This window comes from Gadus macrocephalus, chromosome 7, assembly GCF_031168955.1.
Source record: "Gadus macrocephalus chromosome 7, ASM3116895v1".
In the NCBI taxonomy this organism is placed as follows: Eukaryota; Metazoa; Chordata; class Actinopteri; order Gadiformes; family Gadidae; genus Gadus; species Gadus macrocephalus.
Window position 1 is genome coordinate 8,986,434 of NC_082388.1, and position 25,585 is coordinate 9,012,018.

Below are 25,585 nucleotides of genomic sequence, written 5' to 3' on the forward strand. Positions count from 1 at the left end.
GGCCACCAAGAAACACAAGGACCCTCCTTTATTCTGCTGGTCCTGAAAGGTGGCAGGGCAACAGGTCTGTGTTCATTTACAGACGGGAAGTCAATGGGGATTGGATAATCCTCCGATAGCATCTTTAGATAGAGTAGCATTTTGAGTTTTAGAAATGAGTGTGCGTGCTTTGGGGGAGGAGGGGGGGAGAATATTATTGTGCAGTTCAGCTAATATAACACGCTAGGTCACAGTCTAGCATGAGTGTCTGTTCAAATAAGAGATAATGTTAGCGTCCTCCTGGGGTAAATACCACTTGAATTCTGACCTAGTTTCGACAGCTACAGTTGAACGTATCGGTTTCTCCCTTGTTACACCTACACCTACAACCCAAAAGAGAAGAAAACAAAGCTTTGAGAGCACAATGTGAAGAATGTGGCTCAAGTTTTCCACCTTTTCACCGCTGTGGTGTATAATCCATTCTAACAACTGTCACGTGGCTTAACCCTCCAACGTCTCCACAAGCTCCATATGGAATTCCAGACATTTTTGTGCTGACATTGTTTGACAATGTGCTCAGGAAAGCCCAAGGCTACTAATGAGAGGACTTGGACAGATGCCTCCAGACAGGTTCCATCATCAAGTGGTTCACCAGCCTGGCCCTGCAGAGTCCAACTAGAAGGATATCAGGTCCGGTCCTTACGCTTGTAATGACCGGCAAGCTAACAAAATGGTGCTTTTATTCGCTTCTCTGTGTGATGATTTACAATCATGAACAGACTGATTCTCAGATACTTAACCTTACTTCATTTGATTGAAGAATCAGAAATGGTTAAGAGTATTTATGATATCCCCCCCCGCCCCACCTAACAATAATGGTCTCATTACCATACCACATGAGTAGTAGAAGGAGCTCACTACAATGCGATCAGAGCCATTGTTGGTAGAGTAGAAAATACAATGGGATCGGAGCCATCATAATCAGGGTAAAATAAATCCCTTAAATTATGCTCTACTAATTGGCAGGAAACACAATTGAACTCATAGCAATGTCCTTTGTTTAGATAGGTTAAGAGTACATCAGCCAGAACCAGAAGTAGAGTGTTAATCAATCAGTGTTTCCATTCAAGGAAGAGGTTACAAAACAATGTAACACAATGAAAACATACATCTTTGCTGAGATAATATACATTTAAATTTTTTCCTTTTTGATTGAAGACTCTTCTTGCATAGTTGTGGAAGCTTTTATCCGCAACAGTGCACACATTAACATACAGATCACCATAATCAGTTTACATTGGACAAAACTCTGTAGCCTGAGAATGTGTTATTGCTCACTTCTTTGATGTTTGAGTGCATCGCTCTCCCTTTGGGCGAACACACTGATGCCCTCAACGCCCAATATCACACACGCGTGCAAATGCACCGAATTTATCATTTAGGACATTTCTGTGTGTTGCGCCCGTGTAGTTTTTCCATTGCTATTTAGAGTTGTTGACAAATCCTATCCGTATCCCTGCTCTGCTGACCCATAACAACATGGAAGTAATGGTTATTTTTTTGTTTCCCCATACCCAGGCTCAACTGAACAGTGAGATGTCCCTTTTTAAAGGGGCTTTGAATCAGCCACACGGAGAGGAGAAAATGACCTTAATCGCTCATTCTGTCGCTGAGGTGTTCCCTTGAACCGCAAACACACTTTCTGAAACACAAACTAGACGACACTCAATAGACACCTGCAAGCAAAACATACGCTTCAGGCCCTGCCTTCCACAACCTGGAACCTTAACCTTACTCCATGGATTCCTTTGGCCTTCACTTTGAGAGAATGAGCAACTTGGACTTGCACCCTTTAAGCCTGCCGATCAGCCGGCTCTCTCCAGCAAAGTCCACCAGCAGCATTGCAGACCAGCTCCCCCACCATCAGCACGGGAAGGGGGACTCCGCCTACAGCTCCTTCTCCGGCGGCTCCACCGTTCCAGACTACCCGTCACCCTTCCTCCAGGATGACCTGCAGCCCAGCGCCTTTAACCACTACACCGATCTGAAGTATGTGAAAGCGGTGTACCAACCCTGCCAGGCTCACCAGTCCGAGACACGGACCATGGACCAGCTGTATCACTCTGTGGAGGCCATCTCTCAGCAGCATCGCACCATCAACAACCGACGGCAAAACGGACACGATAGATGTCACGCCGAGAGCAAACTGACTGCCTCCCCTAATCCTTCCAGTTCCCATCAACCTCCTCCACCGCCGCCCGCACGCCTGGATAGCCTAGTAGCCACGAGGAACCTAGAGAACAGCCGAGGCCACCATCAGGGTACTAAACCCCAACCTCAGCCACTACGCACACGGACGCAGCAAACGCCCTTCAGTCACTTCCAGCCGTCAACCCTGCCTCAAGACACTCTCAAATCAAATGACACAGCTGATCCAGAGCCCCGCAACCTAGTCTATGGGGGCTGGCGGGTAACCCAGCAAGGACCGCCGCTGTCTCATCAGCCTCCCAGTTACCGGCCTCCACCTCAACGCCATGACGTGGTCAATTTCTCAGACTCGGAACACATTATCCCTGCCCATCAGAGCAAATTGGGGCAGCAGCAAATATCAGCCAGCCACCTTAACAAACCACCAGCTCAGGGCACCAACCAAATGGAGAATCAAAAGAACAGACAGAGGACCAGGAGTAGTGATTTAACAAACAAAGGAAGCAATCATTTTGATCGCTATCGCAAAAGGGCGCACTCCGCCAAAGAGAGTTCCCAGAGTCTGGTCCCAGAGCCAGACAGGTCTTCAAGCCCGAGCAGTTTCGGCCAGAACTTGACCGCCAGCAGCAGCAGCCAGCATAAGGGTCAGTTTTATTTTGTAACAGGTAGACAGACAGGAACCGGTGGAAGGAAACTCTCTGTGTCGTCATGTGCCTCTGAGGCAGGAAGCGAGAGCTCCACCGTGGTGGAGACGTTCACTCTCAGGGAGAAGGAAAGATGCCACAGCACCATGGACAATTTCTTCAGGCCCACCCAGCACAGGCCTTACAAATCCACGGAAGCACTTTCAGATAAGATGCCAGTTTACCCTCCAATGTCTCAGGAGCAGGACTCTGTGTTCGAGAGCCAGGATGAGAACCTGAGTACAACGTTCAATGGACCTTATCCAATGACAACACAGCCCTCCCACAAGTTTGACTCATTAGAACAGATGCACTTGATACAATGTCAGGAGATGGGCCGTCACACAGCTACCAACCCCATCTTCTTCTGTGGCCCAGAGGAAAGTCACACCCTCAAAGGAAATCAAACGCCAGCAAAAGGGGGCGCTAAATTGATAAGCAATGACCAGCTCATTTTTCGCAAGAGAGAAGATCTGGCAAAGAAAGGTAGAAGACAACCACTAGGGGATGTAGCGAGTGAAAGAATCAACAAGGAAACCACTCCACTTCTCTACCATCTGACCGGTGCCAGCAGGACGGCGCCGAAGCCCAAAAAGGACGTTTTTGTCAGTGTAAAATGCGAAGAAACAACCTTTAACAAAGCTTGTCAAAAAGAAATTAATGCACACAGGAAGGAGAGATCTCTTCCGATCGAAGCCGTTGCAGAAGGTGGTGGGGAGGTTATTTTTAATGCCTGCAACACGCTGGATGACTCATTTAAGAAATACTACAAGGAACAGCTCAAGGACGCCCAGTCTAAAGTCTTGAGGGAGACTTCGTTCAAACGCAAGGATCTCCAGCTGTCCTTGCCCCACCGGATCAACGAGAAAAGACTCGAGCTGCGGCCCTCGGTAATGCATCATTTCAGCGCTTCACAGGACTCCGAGACGTCAACAGACACTCTGACCCCGTCAATAACATCAGGGGAGATGGAGATAGGGAGCATCAAAAAAGAGGTTGTGGAGGAAGAGAAGGATGAAGAAGGTCAAAGGGAAAATGGAAGACCTTTGAATGTGGCACAGCCCCAAGTGGCTCGCATTGGCTGCCGGAAACGTCTGACTCAAGAGAAGAAGAAGATGTGCTTCTCTGAACCTGAGAAGCTTCATCAGCTGGGTGACTCTACATACCATTCATCTTGCAGTTCCCTTGGGAATGAATTGGAGCAGTTCATCTCAACGGAATGTCTCACAACACAGGAACCAGGACAGCATGGAGAGCAAGGGTTTGTGGCAGCCAGGAGGAAGATCTTTGAGACACGAGGCCGAGCCTTTTCTGCTTCCAATCTCTCAAAGACAAACCTCAAGAACCTTCAGCACAAAGCGCTGGTGGAGTATGTTGAACGCAAGACGGGCCACAAGGTTGCTGAGCCCCAGCAGCCTGGGCCTCAATTACCACCTCCCTCAAGACAGAGGCACTCTGTTGGGGAGAAGCCAGTTGGGTCGGCGGCCAAGTCCCCTGTGAGCACAGGCGGTCAGGGGTTCAAGAAGAAACTCAACAGGCCGCATTCAGCAGGCCACATCCTTGATTCTTCCAGCAGTTCCATCAGGTGAGGGAAAGAAAAAGTTTAAAATTGATCATGATATAATCTCATGATGGTAACTTTGTAGACCAAAGGTTTCTATTAAATTTGTTTTTTTGTCCAAACAGATATGCCCAGTTTTTCTCAGCTCAGCAAGCTCACTCTAGATTGTTCCAAGGCAGTGGCCAACCCAGCATGAAGGAGGGCCAGAGTGCTCAAGGAAAGTCTGCCTCTGTGGAGAGCTTGTTGAGCCAGACAGAACCCGCAGACCTCTTCAGGAACCGGTCTAGATCCATACCATATGCATTTCAGGTAAAATCCCAAATAAGTTTAGACGAACTAAACAGGCTGGTTTTGGTGGGCCCATGAGTTGATTCTTCCACACATACATAATGTATCAGTTTTAAAACAACAGACATACCATGTTACATTATCATACATTAGACACAGCTTCCCTTGCTGCACAGCAGTGCTATAGGATTCAAAGTGATTACACAGTCTCTGGTTTGCTTCTTCATTGCTCTTGTTGGTTCTGCAGGCACATGGCCCAGAGGATGATTCATCTCCGGCCGATGCTATGGAAACCCAGAGGTATGCAGCGGTTTGCCAGACAAAGTCAGATGTTTGTTTCTTCTGCTTCTGCAGGTCACTGAGGTTTTGTGCTTGTATATGCTACACATCTCCACTTGATTTGCAATGCGTCCCAGTGAAGCCAGTTCAGCCAGCATTCTTTTGTTCTAGATCGGAACCATAATTTAAAAGGAGAAGCTCTCCTTCTCTCATTATAAGGTTAAATTGTCCAACAAACGTTTAACCAGTAGTGCATTTCATAGCATCTTCTGTGATAATTTATACAAAAATAATATACTAATACATTTGATTTTAATTGCTTTTCATGGTACGCAAAGACACATACATACATTAAAGACAAATTTTAATAGTTTTTCATGGTACGCAAAGACACATACATACATTAAAGACAAATGATGCGAGAAAATAAGTTAGAAATAGATGTATATACACATGCTGTATACAGTCATATACACATGAACACAAAATTAATAAAACCAGTGGTGTAGTGGATAAAATAAAAATGGTTAAAAAATAATAAATAAAATGCCTAAATTGAGTTGAATGATAATAGGTGGGAAGGGAGCAGTGGTCAGCTGTTGAATGCACCACCCTGGGTTCTAACCATTGACCTGTTGGGAATGAATGACAGAAGTGAGCCTGGGCTTGCGTCTGAGGAGGCCAGGCCGGCAGCCCCGGAGGTCCAGCAGCGGGTCCGCGTGGTCGCCCAGAGGGGGAAGTCCATGGAGGAGCTGGGAACAATGAGGTGCTCCAGACCCCCGGTGCTGAGCAAGAGCACTGAACAGCTCGAGCAGTTCTGGGATCCCGCAGTGAGATCTGGAAGGGAGAACAGGAGCCTGCCCTCTGTCTTGGATGATGGACGACTAGACAAGATGGCCCACCTTCAGGGTCTGGAGCAAGCAAGGCAGAGCATGGAGACCCTTGGCCTGGAAAGGGCCCGGCCACAAAAATGGACCCACAAGAGAACCCCGTCCAAGGCAAGTTCAAACTCACAGCTGGGGCCTGATGAGGAGAGCAGCCCTGCGGCACATGCAGAAGCCAAGAGCTTGAGTAGATCCGACTCCCCGGCCTCCGGCAACTGTTCTCGGTACAGAATTCCCTCGGGCACTCCTAGCTCGCATGGGTCTGTCTGGGATGAGGGAAGGCTCAGTGTACCTGGCAGTGAACCCTCTGACCCCCAGTCACCAAACGGGCCGGAGAGCAGAGAAAGAGGCATCAAATCGACCCCGGCCAACCTATCTGTGCTCAGTCAGGCGAAGTCTCCAAAGGACAGCAAGCCCGGGTCCAGGTAATAATAACTCTGATAATAGTAAGGACTATTCATTTGCTAAGGATACATTTCTATCGTCATCTTTATTCTAAACTTGAATGTTAGTTATTAAGTGAGTACCGGTATACGTGTGGGTCCGGTAAACTAAAATATATAAAAACATCAATCCTGGTCTCCTAATCAGCTTCTCTTTCCCCAGAGACAGAAAGTCGACCAGTGGGTCTGCGTCGCACCAAGCGTGGCCATTGGATGAATCCCAAGTTATAGCCCCACCCCCTGATTCCAACCAGGAGGACGAGCTGCCGTCCCCTCCTCTTCCTCCTCGTGTGGTCAGCGATGAGAGCCACGACTCCCCACTCAGCGACGACGTATTTGAGTACCATTCCGAGTCCCCCAGCCTGGGTTCCCCTGCGCTGAACGCTGCACCATTTCAATCTCCCTCTCACGGCGTCTCCGGCGCCCCACCCATCGCCGCCGTGGACGTGGAGGCCCTCGCCGAGACCACGGGCACACCGGACCCAGAAGGAGAGCCGCCACCGGAGCAGCCCCCCGCGGGGAAGCCGGGCTGGACGGAGCTGGCGGTGGCGGTGGTGAAGGCGGACCCGTCGCTGGCCAAGGCGCTGTACCCGCTGGCCGACCGCAAGACGGCGCTGATGCTGATGGAGCAGCTGCTGTCGGAGGACACCCTGCTGATGGAGGAGCACTACAAGAAGAAACAGGGGCAGAGGGGGCCGGCACCGAGGTAGGGGCTCACGCACACAAGCCCATCGGGATCGGGATCGTCATAGTGATGACAGAATCGACTCTTGTTTTTATTGCTGGGGTCGTTAAATCCATACATTTCCCATTATCTCTATAGATTCCCCATATACAGGTCTCACAGAGACAGTAAATACATATTTTCCCCCATATAGATCTCCCGGTAATTCCTGAATCCCTCAACGTGGTGGTTAATAAATCAATCGATTCTTTGTTTTGTTTTATATATACAGTATATGTACACTTAAACATTGTATACACATTTAGTGGATCCATGACGGAACGTAGAGCGTGGACATACCAGCTTGACTTTCCTCACAAGGAAAAGGTGTTGTTTTTATGACATGTTTTTATGACAACGTTTACACACAGAGTAGGAGGCCTTTATTCATGTTAAATGATGCTGTCTACCAGCTGACTGTCTGAAGATGACCAAATGGCTAGCAGCAGAGCCCCCCGATGTGTCTGTGTATCGTGTAACGAGCACAAGCATTGTGTTGAGCCCAAAGCACATGGCACGGAATTCTGTTCATATTTGTAGCGTGGCCAAAAAAATATTATAATCATGTTGCTTTAATGGAGCAAAACACACAGTGTGCAACTGTGCAGACGCAAACATTCTATAACATTATTTTGTTTGTCTTGAAGCACGTCCAGAAGGAGTTTAGAGTTTGAATATATATGTCCCTGCATGTATTGTGTATAAATAATACAATTGTGTAAAAAAATGAATAGCCATCCTGATGCAGCAGTGAATGTGATGATTGTGTTGAATCAGTGGTAGTTTGCACAACAGCATATTCCCCTCTGTTTCCAGTGCTGCGGATGTCCAGCCCTTATCTGCTTTTGACGAAGACGAGCACCCTGTTCCAAGTTCAGATCCACAGGTCCAGGCGAGCATCACTGAGAAGAAGGTGAACTATTAGAATATTATTTTCTTTCTTTCCTCGTCTCTTCAGCATTTGGATTAAGAAAATACGTTTACACTTTAGGCTTAGCTGTAAAGGTTGGCCATGCATTTGTGAAAAAATTATTTCAGGGGTGTTTTCCATATTCATACTGATTTCTGTACTCTGCTGTACGTCATAAATGTAATATTCACTCACAATTGGGTTCCTTCACCTAGCCGCCATCTTGGTTTCAAGCGCTAGCTAGCATCTAGAACCAAGATGGAGCTGAGAAGGCCACTAGGTGATTTAGGCCGAAACGCTGCCTCTTCCGGCCATCTCCTGGACATACTGAATGTATTCAATAAGCTATCAGGTTCACAGAGTAATCACCTAGAGACAGGCAAAATGTGTTGATCAACCAGACTATTCATGTCCGGTCATTTGTATTTTTATAGCCTGTGAATGAATGAATAGTCTGCATGTATGCAAGCGCTTTCCTAACCATTGGCCACTCAAAGCACTTAATAATATGTCACCCATATAAACATTCACCCACCAATGCACACATTCACACACCGACGGAGGGGCATCCTCCACGCAACGCGACAGACAGCTGGTCAGGAGCAGTCAAGGGGAGGTTCTTGCCCAGGGACACCTCGACGCCCGGCGAGGAGGAGCCGGGGATCGAACGAGCAACCTTCCAGTTACCAGCCTACCTGCTCTACCTCCTGTGGGATCCACAGGCCCACATTAAACAATCCCCCCTGATCCTCAGGGGGGACCTCCCACAGCTCCGACCCCAAATCTAAACCTTCCCCCCCCCCCCCCCTGTGTGTGTGGTGGCAGCGCGTCCTGGTGTCCTACGCAGAGGAGCGCCTGCGGGGCCTGGAGGCGGAGCGCGGGCCCCTGGTGACGGAGGTCCAGGAGAACGCGGCGCGCGGCGAGGCGGTGCTGGCGCTGGTCCGGCAGCGCTGCCTGCCCTTGGAGGTGGAGCGCTACAGCCTCTTCGTCGGGGACCTGGAGCGAGTGGTCAGCCTGCTGCTCTGCCTCTCGGCCCGGCTGGCCCGCGTGCAGAACGCCCTGAGCACCGTGGACCAGCACACCGACGCAGAGGAGAAGGTAGGCCCCGGCACGCAGCGCAGGAGCAACACGCTGAGGGCATCCAACAGGCTGAATGCATCCAACACGCTGAAGGCATCCAACGGGCTGAATGCATCCAACGGGCTGAACAGCTCCAACATGCTAAAAGCTGAATACATCCAACATGCTAAATGCATCAAACAGGTTGACTGCATCAAACAGGTTGAATGCATCCAACAAGTTGAATACATCCAACATGCTGAATCCATCCAACATGCTACATGTTGAATAGAACATCCAACATGCTGAATGCATCCAACATGCTACATGTTGAATAAAACATCCAACATGCTGAATGCATCCAACATCCTTAACACATCCAACATGCTGAACACATCCAACATGCTACTCGTTGAATACAACATCCAACATTCTGAACATCCAACTTAATTAACTTCCAGTCAATGTTTTTCTTTCCTTGTTTTGGCTTCAGTTTCAGCGTTGAAACTGTTGTGATTCTTTTCCCTTAAATTAAGAGATTAAATAGCACAAAGTGATTTCTTGCATTCTACCATCCTTTATTTTTTGCTTGTTATTTCAATTCTTTCTCCCAGTAATTAGACCTGAGGGAAGATTTGCACACAATTAGTTTGACTATTCACCCCATATCACATTTCATTAATTAGTCAGAAAGCGTTTTCTCTCTTCGATATCAATGTGAGCCACATTCTAAACTGTAAACATCACTGGCAAGTGTCCAATGCTTAAGTCGTAGGTCACTCAGCGTTAATCCCAGTAGCTCATTTAAATGAGACATCGTGTTCATCTTCTTGCGTAAACTCTTGGCACACACTTTGATTCAGCACTCTTTACCCTTGAACGTATGTCTACAAACATCCATCCAGAGAGACGGATGCATGATCGGGAGTGGGTTTAGCTGAGCAAGAAGCTAAGAATATGATGGCTGAGTCTCTAGTGCTCCAGGCATAAAGCCCAGGCTTTATGCCTTTTTTTAGAGCAGCACACAGCATGTGTGTGTTTGTGTGTGTGTGTGCGTCTGCGTCTGTGCCTGCGGATGCGTGTGCACAAGTGCGTGTGCTGATGTGCGTGTGTGCAGGTTGACCTACTGATCTGCAAACATCTGGGGGAGAAAAGAGCAGTGGAAGGATGACGTATCAGAGTGCGGTTCCTCCCCGACAGGAACGACCTGTGGTCTTATCTGTTTATCTATGTCGGTCGAGACCATCATGGTCTAATCTTTATTTGAGATTGAACGGCCATAAAACACTGTTTTTTTTCCCATAGTTTGGCTAAACAGTCTAAAAGTATCTGTAGACGGCTGTGTTTCCAGGCCAGAGCGATCCAATAATTTTTCTGAATCTTAAATAAAGTTCAGGGCAACAGTGTTTCCTATAGTCAAATCTAAAGGAAATGACAACAATTATTAAAATGGAGATATTTGCAATCTGAGTTCTCTGTCATACTTCCCTGTTCACTTCTGAAACTCAATGGTGTTTAGCGTGGTGAGTTTCCCTTTATTGTTGATCCACAAACAAATGGGCACGTCTTTTTCCACTTCCAAACATGTTTAGGAGCTCATTTGTCTCGATCAGCGCTGTTATCAGCGACACTCTGTTGACACTGGCTCACCGAAACTGCCGCTGGGTTTCGATGACATTGGTGTCTCCCCTGCCCTCTGTTGCCGGAATCCAGTACTGCCTTCCCTCCTTCCACACACATCGTTCGATGACTCTTCCAAATAAAATAAAATAAACGATGACACCTACCGCATGTCTAATTAAATTAATTCCCAATGAAGGTATTTACACTCTCTGTCATCAACAGTAGGCCAAAAAGTATGCTAACCCTCCACCTGCTTTGAACGTGTGAACAGTGTAGGAGGAGCCAACGTTTAGGGTTCAGGTCATTCAAGGTAAACGGCTCAAACCTCCAAAAGGTCACATAAGGTCACACCGTAGTACCAACTACTTTGCCCGGGCTGAACCAACAACAAATACTTAAAGATCACCTATCATTCTTTTTAGGGTTAATAATTGCATTTAGGGGTACTACTAGAATAGGGTTACATGCCTGTATGTTAGATGTACCCCTTATTATTCTCACACTGTTAGATTTGTATCATGTTGCTTTAAGGCCCCCGAGTAGCTCAGTCTGCTGTGATTGGTCGGCACGTCCTCTCTGTTACAAACGCTTTGCGCGTGCGTCTGCAAATTCCCCCCCCCCCGGGAAGTTGTAAACGTTGCGTAGCCGGGAGGCGGGACTTCTGCACTTCAGCAGCGCCCACTGCACACAGCCTGACGTCACGCTGTTCCGGAAGTGAAGTTTGAGCCCAAACAAGCTGTTTCTCGCACTTAATGAGGGGCGTTCTCGGTGGGTGCGAATACTCCCCCTGGCTCGGACTTGGATTTTTCCAGCTTAGCAGACGTTAAACACGTGTACATACGTCGTATAACAGTCTAAGGCAAAGGGAAAATCCCCCAAAAAAAAGCATAATATCTTTAATTTCTCGTCTCTCCTTCCCCCCGTGCCAGGAGTCCCTGGACAGCCGCCACCGCCTGCTGTGCAAACAGCGCGAGGACGCCAAGGACCTGAAGGACAACCTGGACCGGCGGGAGAGCGTGGTCTCCGCCTTCCTGGCCCCCCATCTGAGTGACGCCCAGCTGGGGGGCTACCGGCGCTTCGTCCAGACCACCGCCTCGCTGCTGATCCGGCAGAAGGACCTGGAGGAGCGGCGGCAGCTGGCCGAGGAGCAGGCCGAGGCCCTGAGGAGCAGCCTGCCGCCGGGCCCCTGAGGGCCCCCGAGGGCCCCGGAGGGAGGGAGGGGGAAGAGGACCTCTCGGGCCCTGGAGGGGCGAGGAGGGAGAGAGGGAGGGGGAAGAGGACCTCTCCCAGTTCGTGGTACAGGTCGCTTCCCCATGTCGGAATCATTTCTCTTTTCGCCTGGGAAACCTTTTTCAAGCACGTCCATGCTGGTCAGTTGTATGTCGCCCCCGACACATTGACAGCCCAAAGCGCCTTAAGACTATCCAATAAGGTTATTCTCCTCTGTCACCTCACTCGGCCATGATGGGCTTTTCTTCTTTCTGCGTTTTAACAAAACAAACAAAACATACATGAGCCCCCCCCACCCCCCATGAGGCTGCTCTCCCACACGGCGGGAGGTCCGCTGGCTTTGTTTGGCCTCACTTATCCCACATGTTTCTCCTTGGCCCCATTGATAGTGAACTGCACGCCAGGCACACTGTCTGGTCCCCGCCCCCATCTGACCCCAAACTCTTTCTGGTGTATCGATTGTCGCCTCAGAAAGGGTGTCTGTTCGTCTTATTACGCGGCATGTTTGTGGCCGTTCAGACTTTCAGAAGAGCTTGCCGGACATTTCTGCGTGTCTTGATGGCGACGTTTGCTGAGGAAGCTTTTCCTTCAGGGCTGCCATGTTGATCAGCAGTTGCTTATTTTTTACTTGTTTGTACAAGAGTACAACCCCGGAAGTCCGTCACTGTGGAACTTAGAACAAATCACAATCACACACACGCACGCACGCACGCACACACGCACGCACGCACGCACGCACGCACGCACGCACACACACACACACACACACACACACACACACACACACACACACACACACACACACACACACACACACACACACACACACACACACACACACACACACACACACACACACACACACACACACACACACACACACTATAAGCTTTAAGAATGTATCTGGACCTTGAAGAGTGGTCAGTTAGCAGTAAGACAAGCCTGTGCGAGGGTGCTGTATGTAATTTCAGTTAGATGTAGTTAAGGTGTTGAGGATATCATCCTTTGTTAAAATGTAATTTTGTATTTTAAAATACAGTTCAGGTTATGGCACTAGGTATAAAAACCAAAAAAAGTTGAATGAAAAAAGCACTTTGTGATGATGAAAAAATGCACATTTCTTCAAATCGAGTTTGTTTTCAAAACACTATTTCAACTTTGAAGTCAATTCGTTCCCCATTTTATTTTATTTCCATGTACTGTTTTCCATAATGTTAATAGATTTTCAAATAGGAATGTTTCACATGAATTTGTATAGCCCATTATCACAATTACAGTCTCAACTGGCCCAATACTCAAAGGATGGATGGAAGACTCCCTTTACCATAAAACTTCAGGCGAGCAAGGACAAATACCTTTCAGATGGATGGACAAGGAGGAATCTTTGAGAAGGGGCTTTGAAAGAGGGACTCCCCTTCTTGAAGTCTATCAAGCTGGCGACTTTGTGTTCATATAAGGACGATGACATCAGAAGAATGGACAGTTCATTGGACAATTATTGGGTCATTGGCGTTTTTGTATTGAAACTGATTCTAATCTTTTTCTTTAAATTATTTTTCATGAAACTGACATTACAACATCACCCATCATATCCCCTAGTGTTCTCCTATGGTACTTAAGATACTTGAATTTATTTTTTAATTCTTCCGTTAACATTGTTTTCAATACTTTGTCCTAGTTTCGCAATAACCCCTGGTTTCGTAAACATTGTAATTGGGGCACAAATTGGTTCAAAACTATCATTCCCTAATTATCCTCGAATGAAAAGAATCTATTCACAGTTTTCCCAAAACAAATCAGTGTGTTCTCCTTTAATATCCATTCTTTGTTTGGGTTGCATACACTTTCCAATGTTTTCTGCTAAACAGACCTCCCCCCCCCCCCCCCCCCCCCCCGTCTCCCCTCCCTTCGCCACCGCTAAACATTTCTGTGGAGATTGACCTCCTTGTCCGGTGGAGTTGGCTAAACAAACACATGTTTGTTTTGGCCTTTGCACACATGCACTGCCACTCTTCGAGGGGGGGGTGGGGGCAGAGTAGGAGGGAGAAAGGGGGACTCTGCATTGTTTCCTATAGGGAACAGTTGGAATTCCGTTTGCATGTGAAAGGCCAAATCTTTGGCCTCGCACTCAGAGGGAGGGAGGGGAGGAAGGAGGGAGGGAGAGAGAGGACGTATAGAATGACTGAAATACACCAACAAAGAATGGAGCTCATTCTTATTCTGGAGCAATGGTACTTATCCGTTTTTTTTTTTTTACTTCTGCTATGTATGCATCCTAACTGACAATCGGCCACTTCCCAGGTGGTTTGAGTTTCTTTCCTTTTGTGGTTGAAACAGTGTTTGGTTGAAGTCGACGGAGCATGGGCCGGATTGGAAGTAGGATGGTAATGTTTGTGTAGCTGGGTGTTTGGTCTCCAGTAGTGGAGGGAACGTGACACATGGCATTAACAGAAACTGCCCAAAGGCTAAGCAACACAGTCTTCCTCTCAAAGAAAAAATCTCTTGCTGTACTATTTTTATTTGGTGTGCTTTCCCTGTTTGATATGGTAGTTTTGTACCCTCTGTTGGATTTGTGAATTTCCTTACTGTTTATAATATTGTGAATAAATTAAGATACTTCCTCTCAAATGGCAGCATTGTTATTGTTTCATTAAATCATATTTTTTTGAAATATTTTGGAAATAAGTTTAGTAGAAGACTACAAACGATTAACGACGTCGTAATAACCTTTCTTCATATGGTCTTTTAGCTCTTTACTGCCCTCTTCTGGCGTAAAAAGAAATGATCCAACCATAAGTCATTAGGTGGTGGGTTTTATTGAGCGTGGGAATTACAGAAAAAAAGAGCTGACATTCTTATTATAGCAGCAAAGGGAATGTGCAGTTTTTTGTGTGTTTCTCATAGTCAAGTGTAGTTAAACGTTAAAATAGGTAAAACAGATAAATAAAAAGAGTGAAGGAAAGTGAAGAGAGTTTAGCTTCCTATAGCTAAGAATGCCTCCTTATATGGGGACATCGCATAGGACCCATCCCCATGGAGTACCCAGGAATGTGCTCTGTGTGATTGGGCCAGAACTTGGTGCTGCTCACACAGATTGTCCCCCTAATAGCTTTTTTTTGAAGAAGATGGAATAGATTTCTTTCCTCTTATCAACTCCTCTCCTCAACCTTTACTGTACGGTGAAGTTGTAAACATTCTCACTATATATACAGAATACTAGGAGGCCCAGATGTGTATATGTTATCGTTGATAGAATGTGGAGATCTAGTCCTTAATAGCTGTTTCATTTGGTCAGAACTTGGAATGCCTCCCAGATTGTTTGTATGCGTGTAAATAACCGTCTATTATTAGCTTCCAAGTGGCAAGTGTTTTTCTAAAAAAAATTGTCGTGTTCGTGCTGATAGTGAATCCGTCTCATTTAGGGAAAATGAGAGACACAGGAAATGATCTATACTGAAGACCCCATAGAATAACTCCTTCTATTCTCATGCATTGTTCTGTATATGAGGGAGAAACACAAAAACCTGAAGTTGAACCGGCATATATTATACACCTAGTTATATATCATTATCTCAATCTGATTCATTGCTCCATAATCCTCTTAATGGGAGGCACCAGAGTCGAAGCATTCAACCAGTTAACTCAACAAAGAATATGCATGAAGGAAAATATATCAGACACTCTTTTTCCTCAAAAGGACAACATAATAGTAACTCACCCTCATTGACAACAGATCTTTATTTACACTTAATGATTAAAAAGAAAGTGTGTCCATCTTTTCCCTTGACCTTCTGATCATTCTGTCTGTCTCCCTGCATCAGACTGACTGGTCATTAGGGCCCATGGGGATGGGGTCATGTGACCTGAGACATCATTCATCGCTTCTCTGGATGGGACATTATGAGAGAAGGAGAGAGAGGGAGGGAGGGAGGCAGGCAGGCAGGGAGGGAGGGAGGGAGGGAGGGAAGGAGTGGAAAGCGGAACAGCTGTTACAGACAGTGAGTGTGACAGTTTGAGACAGAAAGACTGAAAACACACAGGAAATGTGAAAAACGAGAAAGTAGCGTCATGAAATAAGAAAACACAGACAGTGGAAAAAGTGAAAGAGGAAACTCTTCTCCCTTGGAATGTATTCAACCCTGCCCTCTGTTTCCCCTTTAATTTGTCTTTATGAAACCAACGTAATGGTATATGTCAATATATTTTTGTGGGCTAAATATAAAGAAAAGTCCAAGGCTAACTCACAGGAGGCAAAACAGATTCTAGTTTCTGGTGGACAAGAGGATGCCATGCATGCACCCGCATGACAAATGCACGACACAACAGAAACATGCACGCACATGCACACACACACACACACACACACACCCACACACACACATCCATCCATCCAGTTAGCCCATCAGTCACTGTGATTCAGCAAAACCCAGACACAATTCCAGGAGTTGGGTGTGAGCCAGGCTGCAGAGAAACCCTTTTGGCTCGCTCAGGAAGTCTGATGATTTTATAATTATCTTTAAAGAACGTGTGGAGGAGGACATCCTGCTAGGGATTAGACATTTAAACCATTCTTTGAAAGAGGAATTCAAATCTCCAGAGTGCTTTATGACCTGGACCTGATAAATACCCCCCCCACCCTTCCAAAGGAAATGTTCAATGGTCACCAGTATGATACATTTATTTATATAAATATGCACACAAATTATTAAACAATGTACTTTTCTTTTTAGTCAAACGTCAGCGCATATTTCCGAGGATTACCACACAAACGAACGTACACAAAGTATAAACAGGATATCCTCTGCAAACATGTGCACATTTGAAACCCTCCCTCATTAGTTGTAGTTTGTATTGACCTTATTTGCCACCAGATCCTTCATAGGAGTCTAGAAATTAGCCTCCTGGTACTTTTCGCCGGCACCACCACACCTGCCCTAGTACCACCAAACTGCAGATCAAAAGTAAGTCTTCTTTATCTTCAGGAGATTTAGACAAATGCAGATTTGAGGAAGATGAAGAGGGACATGGAGGAAGAATCATTTAATTTTTAATCAATGGGCTATCGACAAACCTAACCCTAGGAATATAGAAGGTTATGGACATGAACACAAAAAAACAACCTAAATGTCTTAATGTAATACATAGATTCATGCATTATGTTAACATAGGGTCTATACTTGTTTAAGCAGCATATTTCTATTATCTGAAATGGCTAGGATAAAGACTTAAAAATTACACCTTTGGAAAAACAAGGTATACTTTGCCCCTCTGGTCACTGACAACATTTCTGCATTCTTCATAAACTCCATAATGTAGCTTGTCTTGATCAAAAAAATCAACCAAGGCAGCTATCCTGAACGAAAGACTTTGGGTCTTTGATTGTGGCTTTCCTTCCTCTTGAAAGAAACTGACAACAGAAACCCCATATCTGATAAAAGTGTTCATAACTTCTCTCCCTGTTGAATGTTAACTGTGGAAACTATTTGCAATATTTATAAAAAGCAGAAATCACACACTTGCAGGATAAATCAGGCTTTGAAGGAGCACTGCGAACAGATCAAAAATATCCCTCAAATAGAACACATCAAAACAGAGACAAATAATCACTTAAGATATCTTAGGGTGCTATAGGTTAGATTCAAGAGCTTTTATTTTAGTTTATTTGTTAGAGTTGGCGCAGCCATATTTTAACCATTAAAGAGTGAAATGTTCAGTGATAATGCCTGTTTACAGTTTACGGCCCCTGACTCTGTATGAACCAGATTTGAGTGAGGAATGCTCCCCACTAATTCCTGACCAACGAGGCCATTTGTTACCTGATCTGTTCAGGGAATCCATCTTCACAGGTACGGGAAATGCAACGCTTCTCAATGGCGGAGAAGCCTAGAAAGGTTCCTAAACCTTGCTATCCCCTGCCCCGTTCTCGTTGCCACATCTGACCTACAGCACCTTAACCCGGGCCCCTACTCGCTCTCCTCAATCTGACCTACAGCCAAGGCCGCCTTAATGCACGGGCTTGCCTGGGGTGAAGCCCCAGGGCCTACGCCGATCGGGGGGCCTATCATGAGCTGCAGTAAAAAAAAAAAATATATATATATATATATATTTTTTTTTTTATTTATATTTTATACTGGCCCATGATAGGCCCCCAGATCGGCGAAGGCCCAAGAGAATGTGATTTTTTGTTTGGGGCTTACAAAGATCAGAGGCCTATCATCAGCCAAGAAAAAAGAGGGCCAGTGGCCCCTTTACAGCCACACTTCCCCCCCCCCCCCCCCGTCAACAATGGCAAAATGTCGGAAATAAGTTACACATCTTCAGGGCATCTTTAAGATCCCCTCTCAGGGGGCCTACGAAACCTCAGCCCCAGGGCCCAATGGCAGGGTAAAGGCAGGCCTGCCTACAGCGCCTTAACCCGGGCCCCTACTCGCTCTCCTCACGAGGGTCCTCGCTCAGCGAGTAGATCTCCGACCGGTGCTTGTGCTTCTTTCTGTGCGTGCCGCTGACATGGGGCTGGAACAGGCGGCTGATGGTCTGCAGGCCCTTGAACAGGTCCGCCTCCTCCCTGTCGGGTTGGCCCCGGGGCTCCTCCTGCTCCTCCGGGGCCAGCGTCGCCCTGGGCTCCCCAAGCAGCTCCCTCACCGTCCCCGTCATCCCCCTGTGAAGGTAGTGGTACGCCCTCTTGCCGCAGTTGTCCCGGAGCCGGGCGTCGGCCCCGAACTCGCGCACCAGCATGCCCAGCACGAACTCCTGGTCGTGTAGCGCGGCGATGTGCAGCGGCGTGTAGCCCCCGTGCGTCCGGGCGTTGACGTCCACCTCCGCCCCCCGCTCCCGGGACACGCGGATCATCTTGGCCAGCATGTCGCTGTTGCCCCACTTTGCGGCCCAGTGGAGTGCGGTGAAGCCCGACATGAAGTCCCTCTTCTCCACCAGCTGGTTGTCCTGCAGCATGAGGCCGTACACCTGGCCCCACTGGCCCGCCGCCGACTTCACCAGCCACTCGTGCTCCGTGGCCTCCAGGGGGACCGGGGAGGGGAAGCGGGGGTCCCGGACAGGTTCCTCCTGGGAGGGCTTGGTGACCTTCACCGCCCGCCCTAGCAGCGGCGAGCGGTGGCTTTGGGGGGTCCTCGGCTGCGGGCCCTTCAGGGCCTCTAGGGGGGCCGGGTTTTCTTCTTTGATGGGGTCATCTGAGATGCGATGGATCTCGGATTTTGTGTAGGTTGGGGGCGCCCTCAGAGGCAAGCCATATGATTTTCTGGGGTTGTGGCTTTGGGAGGTCTTCGGTGGGGTGCCCTTGAGGGCCTCTAGGGGGGGTGGGTTTCCTTCTTTGCTGGGGTCATCTGAGACGCATTCGAGGTTATGGATCTCGGTTGGGGGCGTCCTCAGAGGCAAGCCATAAGGCTTTCTGGGGTTGGGGACGTCAGTTTTTGAACCCTGACCTATTTCGCAGTGAAAGGATTTTCGTAATTTCAAGTCCGAAAAGTTGGTCCTTTTCAACGCAAACTCTATGGCTGAGGCAGCAGAGTCTCTATCCAAGTGTAGTTCATTCTCTTCAGCGTTAGCAACAGCCGCAGGTGAGGTTGTTAATGGTTGTTGAGAAACAGAAGACGTCGAGCCGCCTCCTCCCACCTCGTCCCCGGGCTCCTCTGCTCTCTGGCGCCGCCCAGGTATGGGCACTCCTGGCTGGCGAGACTCGGAGCTTTCACTCTTTTCCACAGGATTTCCATGTTGATTCTCGGTTAATAAATGATGATACTTTGTTTTCAGCACGACGTACTTGACGTCATCGATCTCCTTCACCACGGCCAGGTGGTTGACGATGCGTTTGAAGAGATCCCTGTTGTGCTTCTTCGCCACGGGGTCGCTGGAGTCGAAGCAGCTCTTGAACCAGCCAAGTAAATCGGAATTCTTCACTTTTCCATTTCCCTCGATCAACAAGGACACCACCTTTTCCCGTGTAATCTCCATTATAGATGGTATAGGATACCATTAACAGGCGACACGTGTTCAACTTTCTAGAAGTGCCAGCCTCACATACCTTGGTGGTGATTTAGGGATCGCTGGACTGCCCAGCCTACCTGGAGAGAGACCAGCCTACCTGATGTTTCCGGAAAGGTGCAGAGGTGGAAACTATTTGAATAAAATATGCGTGCATGGGCGTGTTGTGGTAATTAAAATGCAATAAATGTAAAATGTAATGTAAAAGTTGCCTTTATGACTTTATGATGATCCTTTATCTCGACCAATTCCTAGGCATATTCTGCTCTCATATATGTTGTATCTAGTAGCCTATTTTCCCCCAATATTAAGACTTACCCTCACTTTAAATGTTAAACTTAAATTTCAAATGTCAGAAAAGTCCAAAATGAAGTATACTAAATGACTACATTGATATAATATGAAAGTTGTGTACACATATAATATAACATGTAATAGCCATTATGGATAATGAAAACACACCATCAAAGTCTTTAACAGTAGGCATGATAGGCCATATCATTTGATCCAAATTATTAAAATAAAAAAGTAAACAAAGTTAACTTCAGAGGTACGGGTGCAACATTTATTAATGAGATGACCTTCTTCTCAAATCTCCCTAATATTGTATATTATCATGTTTCTCAAAAATAAACAGTAAATCCAATGTATACGGATATAACCGTGTATATTGGGATGTTCTTAAAACAATACATTGTGTGTATGAGTAAAACAATTTATATTTTCCCTGGCGTTTGTTTTGCTCACTTTACTTATTGGCTTATAGGTGTGGGGTTTAACGATGGTGACACAAAGCAGTTGCTGTGGTTAAAATTCAACTACAAATCCCAGCAGCGAGTAACAGGGACCGCCCAATTTTGGTTGGCTTTGGTTCCGGAAGTAAATTTCCCATTCATCTTTTCCTTCGACTTTTCTTAAAATCGTTATATAAAGAGTTCTAAAGCCTGGAACCATGCCAATCAAGAAGTACCAGACTGTGTACATTATTTTTTCGAACGAGTGAAGGAACTGCTCATCACAAAAAGCATAGCATCGCAATCTTTACAATCCAGTAGTTTAGCGCGTTTCGTGCATCTTTTAACGTCAGCGCTCAGGTGTGCCGTCCGTGAATCTTGCCCTGGCCTGCAGAGGGAGGAGCATGACATTCCTCCACCCGATGGGAATTTCCAGGAAGACGCCATGTTGGAGCCAGCGGCTGTACCCTTCTCCTCCCTGTCAGCAGCGAGACTCCTCTAGTAGTTCAGGAAGTCGCCATATTAGAGCCAGCAGCAGTACCCTCCTCCTCCTCCCTGTAAGCAGCGACCCGCCATATTGGAGCCAGTGGCCGTACCCATAGAGGCCGTACCCTTCTCCTCCCTGTCAGCAGCGAGCCGCCATATTGGAGCCAGCGGCCGTACCCACCTACTCCCTGTCAGCAGCGAGCCTCCTCTAGTAGCTCTAGGAAACCCAGAGAGTGAGACGTGGGCTGCTCCCTTCGCCCTGTTCGGCTTAACGGCAACACAATACATTCCGCACCATGGCTGCCACGGACGTTGACATATTCTCAGTAAGTAATCATCACTGCGTGTTTCTCCTTTTTAAGGTCGTTTTCTGCGGCGTGATACGGTAGTACATTGGAATACCTGGTAGTTATTGATGAACGGTGTGGAAGAGGGGTTCGTAGCGCGGCTTAATCTGCTGTGAATGGAGTGAGCAGATCCTGTAATCATTGGTTTGTGCTCCTTCAGAAGAAGAATTTTCATATTTTTGTTGGCAAATATCAGTCCCTCGCATCACTGAGTCAATGTTCTGGATGCGTGGCAGATTTGCCATGCATTGTATGTTAACGCTGTGATCGTGGGAGCTTTACATACTGTGTGTATACTGTCCCATAGCCTTTCCGTTCATGTTGCCATTCATGCTTTGAATGGCAATGCTCTCATCAGACACTTATTAGTTTGACTGTGCACACGCAAACGGTGTGAGGTTCTGTGGTTTTGTTACAACTTCCCGTAGAAGAGAAGGTGACATTTCATGGGCTCCAATCATTAATCCCTTATAATGAATTGACAATACGTATGGTATTTAGCACGATCTACTGACATGAACAGCAAGCGTGCATGCCTGCACATCATTCAGTTGATATATCACCAGTCACTTGTAGAATTAGAATGCAGTTGGCCTTTACAAGTGTGGACATTGGGATATCCAGCTACTATGACATAATGAGGAACACGATATGATTGTGTGAATTAATATTCCGAAGCTTGTCGTTTGCTAGTTTGAATATCTCTCACACACGCACACACATACATACATACGTATACATACATACATACATACATACATACATACATACATACATACATACATACATAGTTGTTTATGTATACATACTTGCATACATAATGTATCCTCAAAGGATTAAGCTGGTTTGCTTTGGCCCCAGGTTGTTGACATTGTACAGAATTCTAACATTAACATTATACATTCTTACTATGTGCCTCAGTCTCTACGTTTTTGAGCATTCACAGTGGTGGGTGAACACAAAATCTAAACTTGTGGATTTGTTCGGCTGTGGGAACTGTTGGAGACAGGGTTGGTTGCAGTTTATATGCGCTCACCTGGTCGGGACAAAACAGATATACAGCTGTGGGTGTTGCTAAACACTCATCCACTGACACAAAAGGATTATGTGCAAACACCAGTAAACTGCATCACTGGGTATAAGGAAGTCTTCCAGGACTGGGAATGTAGAAAGATCATACAATGGTAACGTATTGATGCAGGGATTGGTTACGTGCAGACTCGGAGAAGATTAGGAGTCTGCATTTGAAGTGGAATGTTGTGAATGAAGTGGAACCAGCTATACAGAGATCTGTGGAAACGGACCCTAATTTAACAAAATGGTGGTTTTCTCCTGATACTGCTTGCAAATATCTGTCTAGCATATGGTTGACTTCAATACTTCAAGCCGTCAAGCTTTTTCTTGTTGTCTTGTTGTCTACTGCTTTAATTGTTGCCTGAAAAACCTTCAACCAATATTTACATCAATGTAATTATTTCATTTAACAATCATGCGTGATGTTTTTTTTTATGAAATACAGCTGAATGATGCATTTTGCAGACCTAAGGATGAAGAAAGAAAACAATGGGTGAAAAACAAAATGAGCCCTAGCTTCGTCCCTTCAGGGCACCGGTTGATTGTGTTGAGCAGTCAATGAGGATGTTCGGTTGGTTGAGTGCTGTCCCACGTCAATTATATCAGGTCATGGTTGTTGTCAGCCAGCGGGGCTTAGAGTAAATACTTTTGGGGCAGGACAGGAGAGAGACGGTCAATGTACACACAGTGGTTTACAAATAGAGAAAGATGGAGGCAGAGATACCTCAATGTTTACAGAGCGAGAGATGGGGGCTATGGTTATATAATTACACAGCCAATGGCTCCTCTAGCATGTAACATGCTCAGTGACCCCTGAGAACATTGCATGCGCACCATAACGCCAGCCAAATTAGTAACATCAAACTGCTGGAAGGTGAGAAATTCAAACTATGAATATACGCTGAATATGCTACTTTTGTAAAGGTGATGCATTAAAAGGGATGTTTCTCTAATTAATTGAAACTGATTATAGGCCCAGGCCTGTGACATTGATCTATGAAGCATCAGAATATCTTTTTATTCCTGTATGCCTAACTGATGAACTGAAATTTCGACTTCTAATGTCATGTGTTTGGGTCAATATTTACTTGTTTCATTTACAAATTAGGCAAAGAATGTGTATGAAAGTTGATCATTAATCAGTGAGGGGACGGGGAGGGACGCAAAAAAGACTTTATTTAGTTGCATCTCCTTCAAATCAAATTATTTTACCACAGAACAAAGATTTGCTCAAGAAAACCTACTTGGTATATTTAGAATATTCATTATTATGTTACGGTAGAATAATTGTTCCGCAATGTTCTACAAAGCAAGGCCATGATGACACAATGGACATGCCCCTAGCATGACAATCATACATAGCATCAGGGTTCCTGTTCCTACGGCCTGGCTCTGTAAGGGCCAGGGCGTTTTAGTCAGTAGGTCAATGCTAAAGAACAAAACTATAATTATTATAAATAGACCTGAGGTGGGTGACTGTATTGACTTAATTTTCGACATATATCTTTTAACTAACTATCTGTCTCTTTGACACTAAAATCACCCATTGGTGATTTGACCCATTTCCTTGTATCTAAGTTTTAAAAGTGGTGTTCCCACCAATACACATTCACTCAGGCCAAGTTGAGCTCAATATTATTGTATTGTCCCGTTCGGGAGTCGCAACGGGGTGAATGCGACCACACAGTAACCCAACAGAAAAAAAACACTACAGTAGCGCTAGGCAGTGATCATTACATGCTTGGCACCAACTGACCTAGCCAAAGGCAGCTGATATTAATTCTATATATTTTTTTGTTAACCTAGAAAGCTTTTTTTATCAGACCTTATACCTCATGACATTTACGGTTTGAAGCCACACCTTATTGGCGTAAACGAGGCGTGTCCCTGTTGTGTCCTCAGGCGGTGAGTCGGCCTGCGTGCGGACTCCCTCCCTGACTCAGGTGTAAAGGACGAGCTGTGTGTTAGAAAGGCTCATGACGGATGAGTTCACTGCTGTTCTCTAGGGAAAACCGGGCGTCCTCTTCTGTTGATGACAGCTTTCTTGTTCTCCCGGTTTGGTTCGGGTGACGGATTGCACGAGTGTGTGCGTGTGCGTATGTGCATGCGCGTGTGTGTGTGATGTATAAATGGAGATGGATTTTTTTTTTTTCCTCTTTCGTCTCTTCATGGATGACTAAATAGCGACCATCTGCAGAGCCAGTATCTATACTTCTGGCTAACTGCTGTCTGATGGGGAGATGGGGGGCTTATTTACCTTTGAGCTTTGGCTTAGTGTTATTGAGAACCTGTCACAACCTGTATTGTTTAATGTTCGAGGTAGTGTAAGAAGAATGATTTGCTCTCTGGATACAAAATATATTGGGTTGTTTTGCAGCCAAGCTATTCCATGCAAAAACGTTTCATCTACCAGCAGCTTCACTCATTGGAAATGGCAAATCATTGTACGACAAGTTTTTTTTTACTCTTATATGTTTGGCCATTTAAAAATAAGCCAATATGATGGTCAAGAGATACGAAGGACAACACAAAGCCATGAATGAAATGTAGTGGCAAAGAAGGGAGACGGTAGGGGAAGGACTGGCTCAACTCTTAGGCCTTTTCGCTGTTGTTATTGCTGCTCTTAATGTGCAATGTATTGCTGTGCTCAAGCAGCGCCCTGGGCCCGCCATGTGGGGCTATTAACGCTCATTGACTTGAAGTGAATTGACACTGGGGCTGTGATGACGCTCGCACTAGATATGGATTTCTGCCTCTGGACAATGTCAGTTCACGTCACATTTCCACCGTGGCTTCAGACTCACCAGGCTCTGTTGCTGACTCACTCGTGTGTGGAACTCGATGGCTGTTATGTGAGCACGCCGGTTTGTTATCATGTCTTTACGACAAATTGTGTTGGCCTGTTTTTGGATGTGGGACTGTCCCTATTTAAGGGCTAGGTATATTTGCAATCAAAATTAATTGTCACATTATACCAAATACCAATAGATATAGAATAGAGTTTTGTTTGTTTGTTTGTTTGTCCCTCTCTGCTCCAAATGGCTTAATAAGACCATAAGACTGTGATGAAAACCG

General features: G+C 46.2%; 3 protein-coding genes across 4 annotated transcripts in view; 2 read left to right on the forward strand and 1 right to left on the reverse strand.

Moving 5' to 3' along the window:
• Nucleotides 1–11,869, forward strand: part of shroom1 (shroom family member 1) — a 20,865-nt gene extending 8,996 nt beyond the window's left edge. The window contains exons 2-9 of the mRNA XM_060056436.1: nt 1,558–4,455; nt 4,557–4,740; nt 4,967–5,019; nt 5,651–6,307; nt 6,489–7,031; nt 7,866–7,962; nt 8,785–9,057; nt 11,571–11,869. Coding sequence (XP_059912419.1) covers nt 1,778–4,455; nt 4,557–4,740; nt 4,967–5,019; nt 5,651–6,307; nt 6,489–7,031; nt 7,866–7,962; nt 8,785–9,057; nt 11,571–11,831 — 4,746 coding nt within the window. The 5' untranslated portion in view covers nt 1,558–1,777 and the 3' untranslated portion in view covers nt 11,832–11,869. The remainder of the gene's footprint in view (nt 1–1,557; nt 4,456–4,556; nt 4,741–4,966; nt 5,020–5,650; nt 6,308–6,488; nt 7,032–7,865; nt 7,963–8,784; nt 9,058–11,570) is intronic.
• Nucleotides 11,870–16,531: 4,662 nt separating this feature from the next.
• Nucleotides 16,532–20,642, reverse strand: LOC132461358 (ankyrin repeat domain-containing protein SOWAHA-like). Its single transcript, XM_060056443.1, has 2 exons — nt 18,272–20,642; nt 16,532–17,857 (listed from the first exon to the last, which is right to left on the reverse strand). The coding sequence occupies exon 1, from the start codon at nt 19,837–19,839 to the stop codon at nt 18,295–18,297; it is 1,545 nt and encodes a 514-aa protein (XP_059912426.1). The 5' UTR covers nt 19,840–20,642; the 3' UTR covers nt 16,532–17,857; nt 18,272–18,294.
• Nucleotides 20,643–20,710: 68 nt separating this feature from the next.
• The window catches only part of septin8a (septin 8a), a 38,128-nt gene continuing 33,253 nt past the window's right edge, over nt 20,711–25,585 (forward strand). Inside the window, exon 1 of one of the 2 annotated variants that reach the window (XM_060056445.1) lies at nt 20,711–21,415. In XM_060056445.1, coding sequence (XP_059912428.1) covers nt 21,386–21,415 — 30 coding nt within the window. In that variant the 5' untranslated portion in view covers nt 20,711–21,385. The remainder of the gene's footprint in view (nt 21,416–25,585) is intronic. The other variant, XM_060056444.1, reaches the window with a different exon arrangement.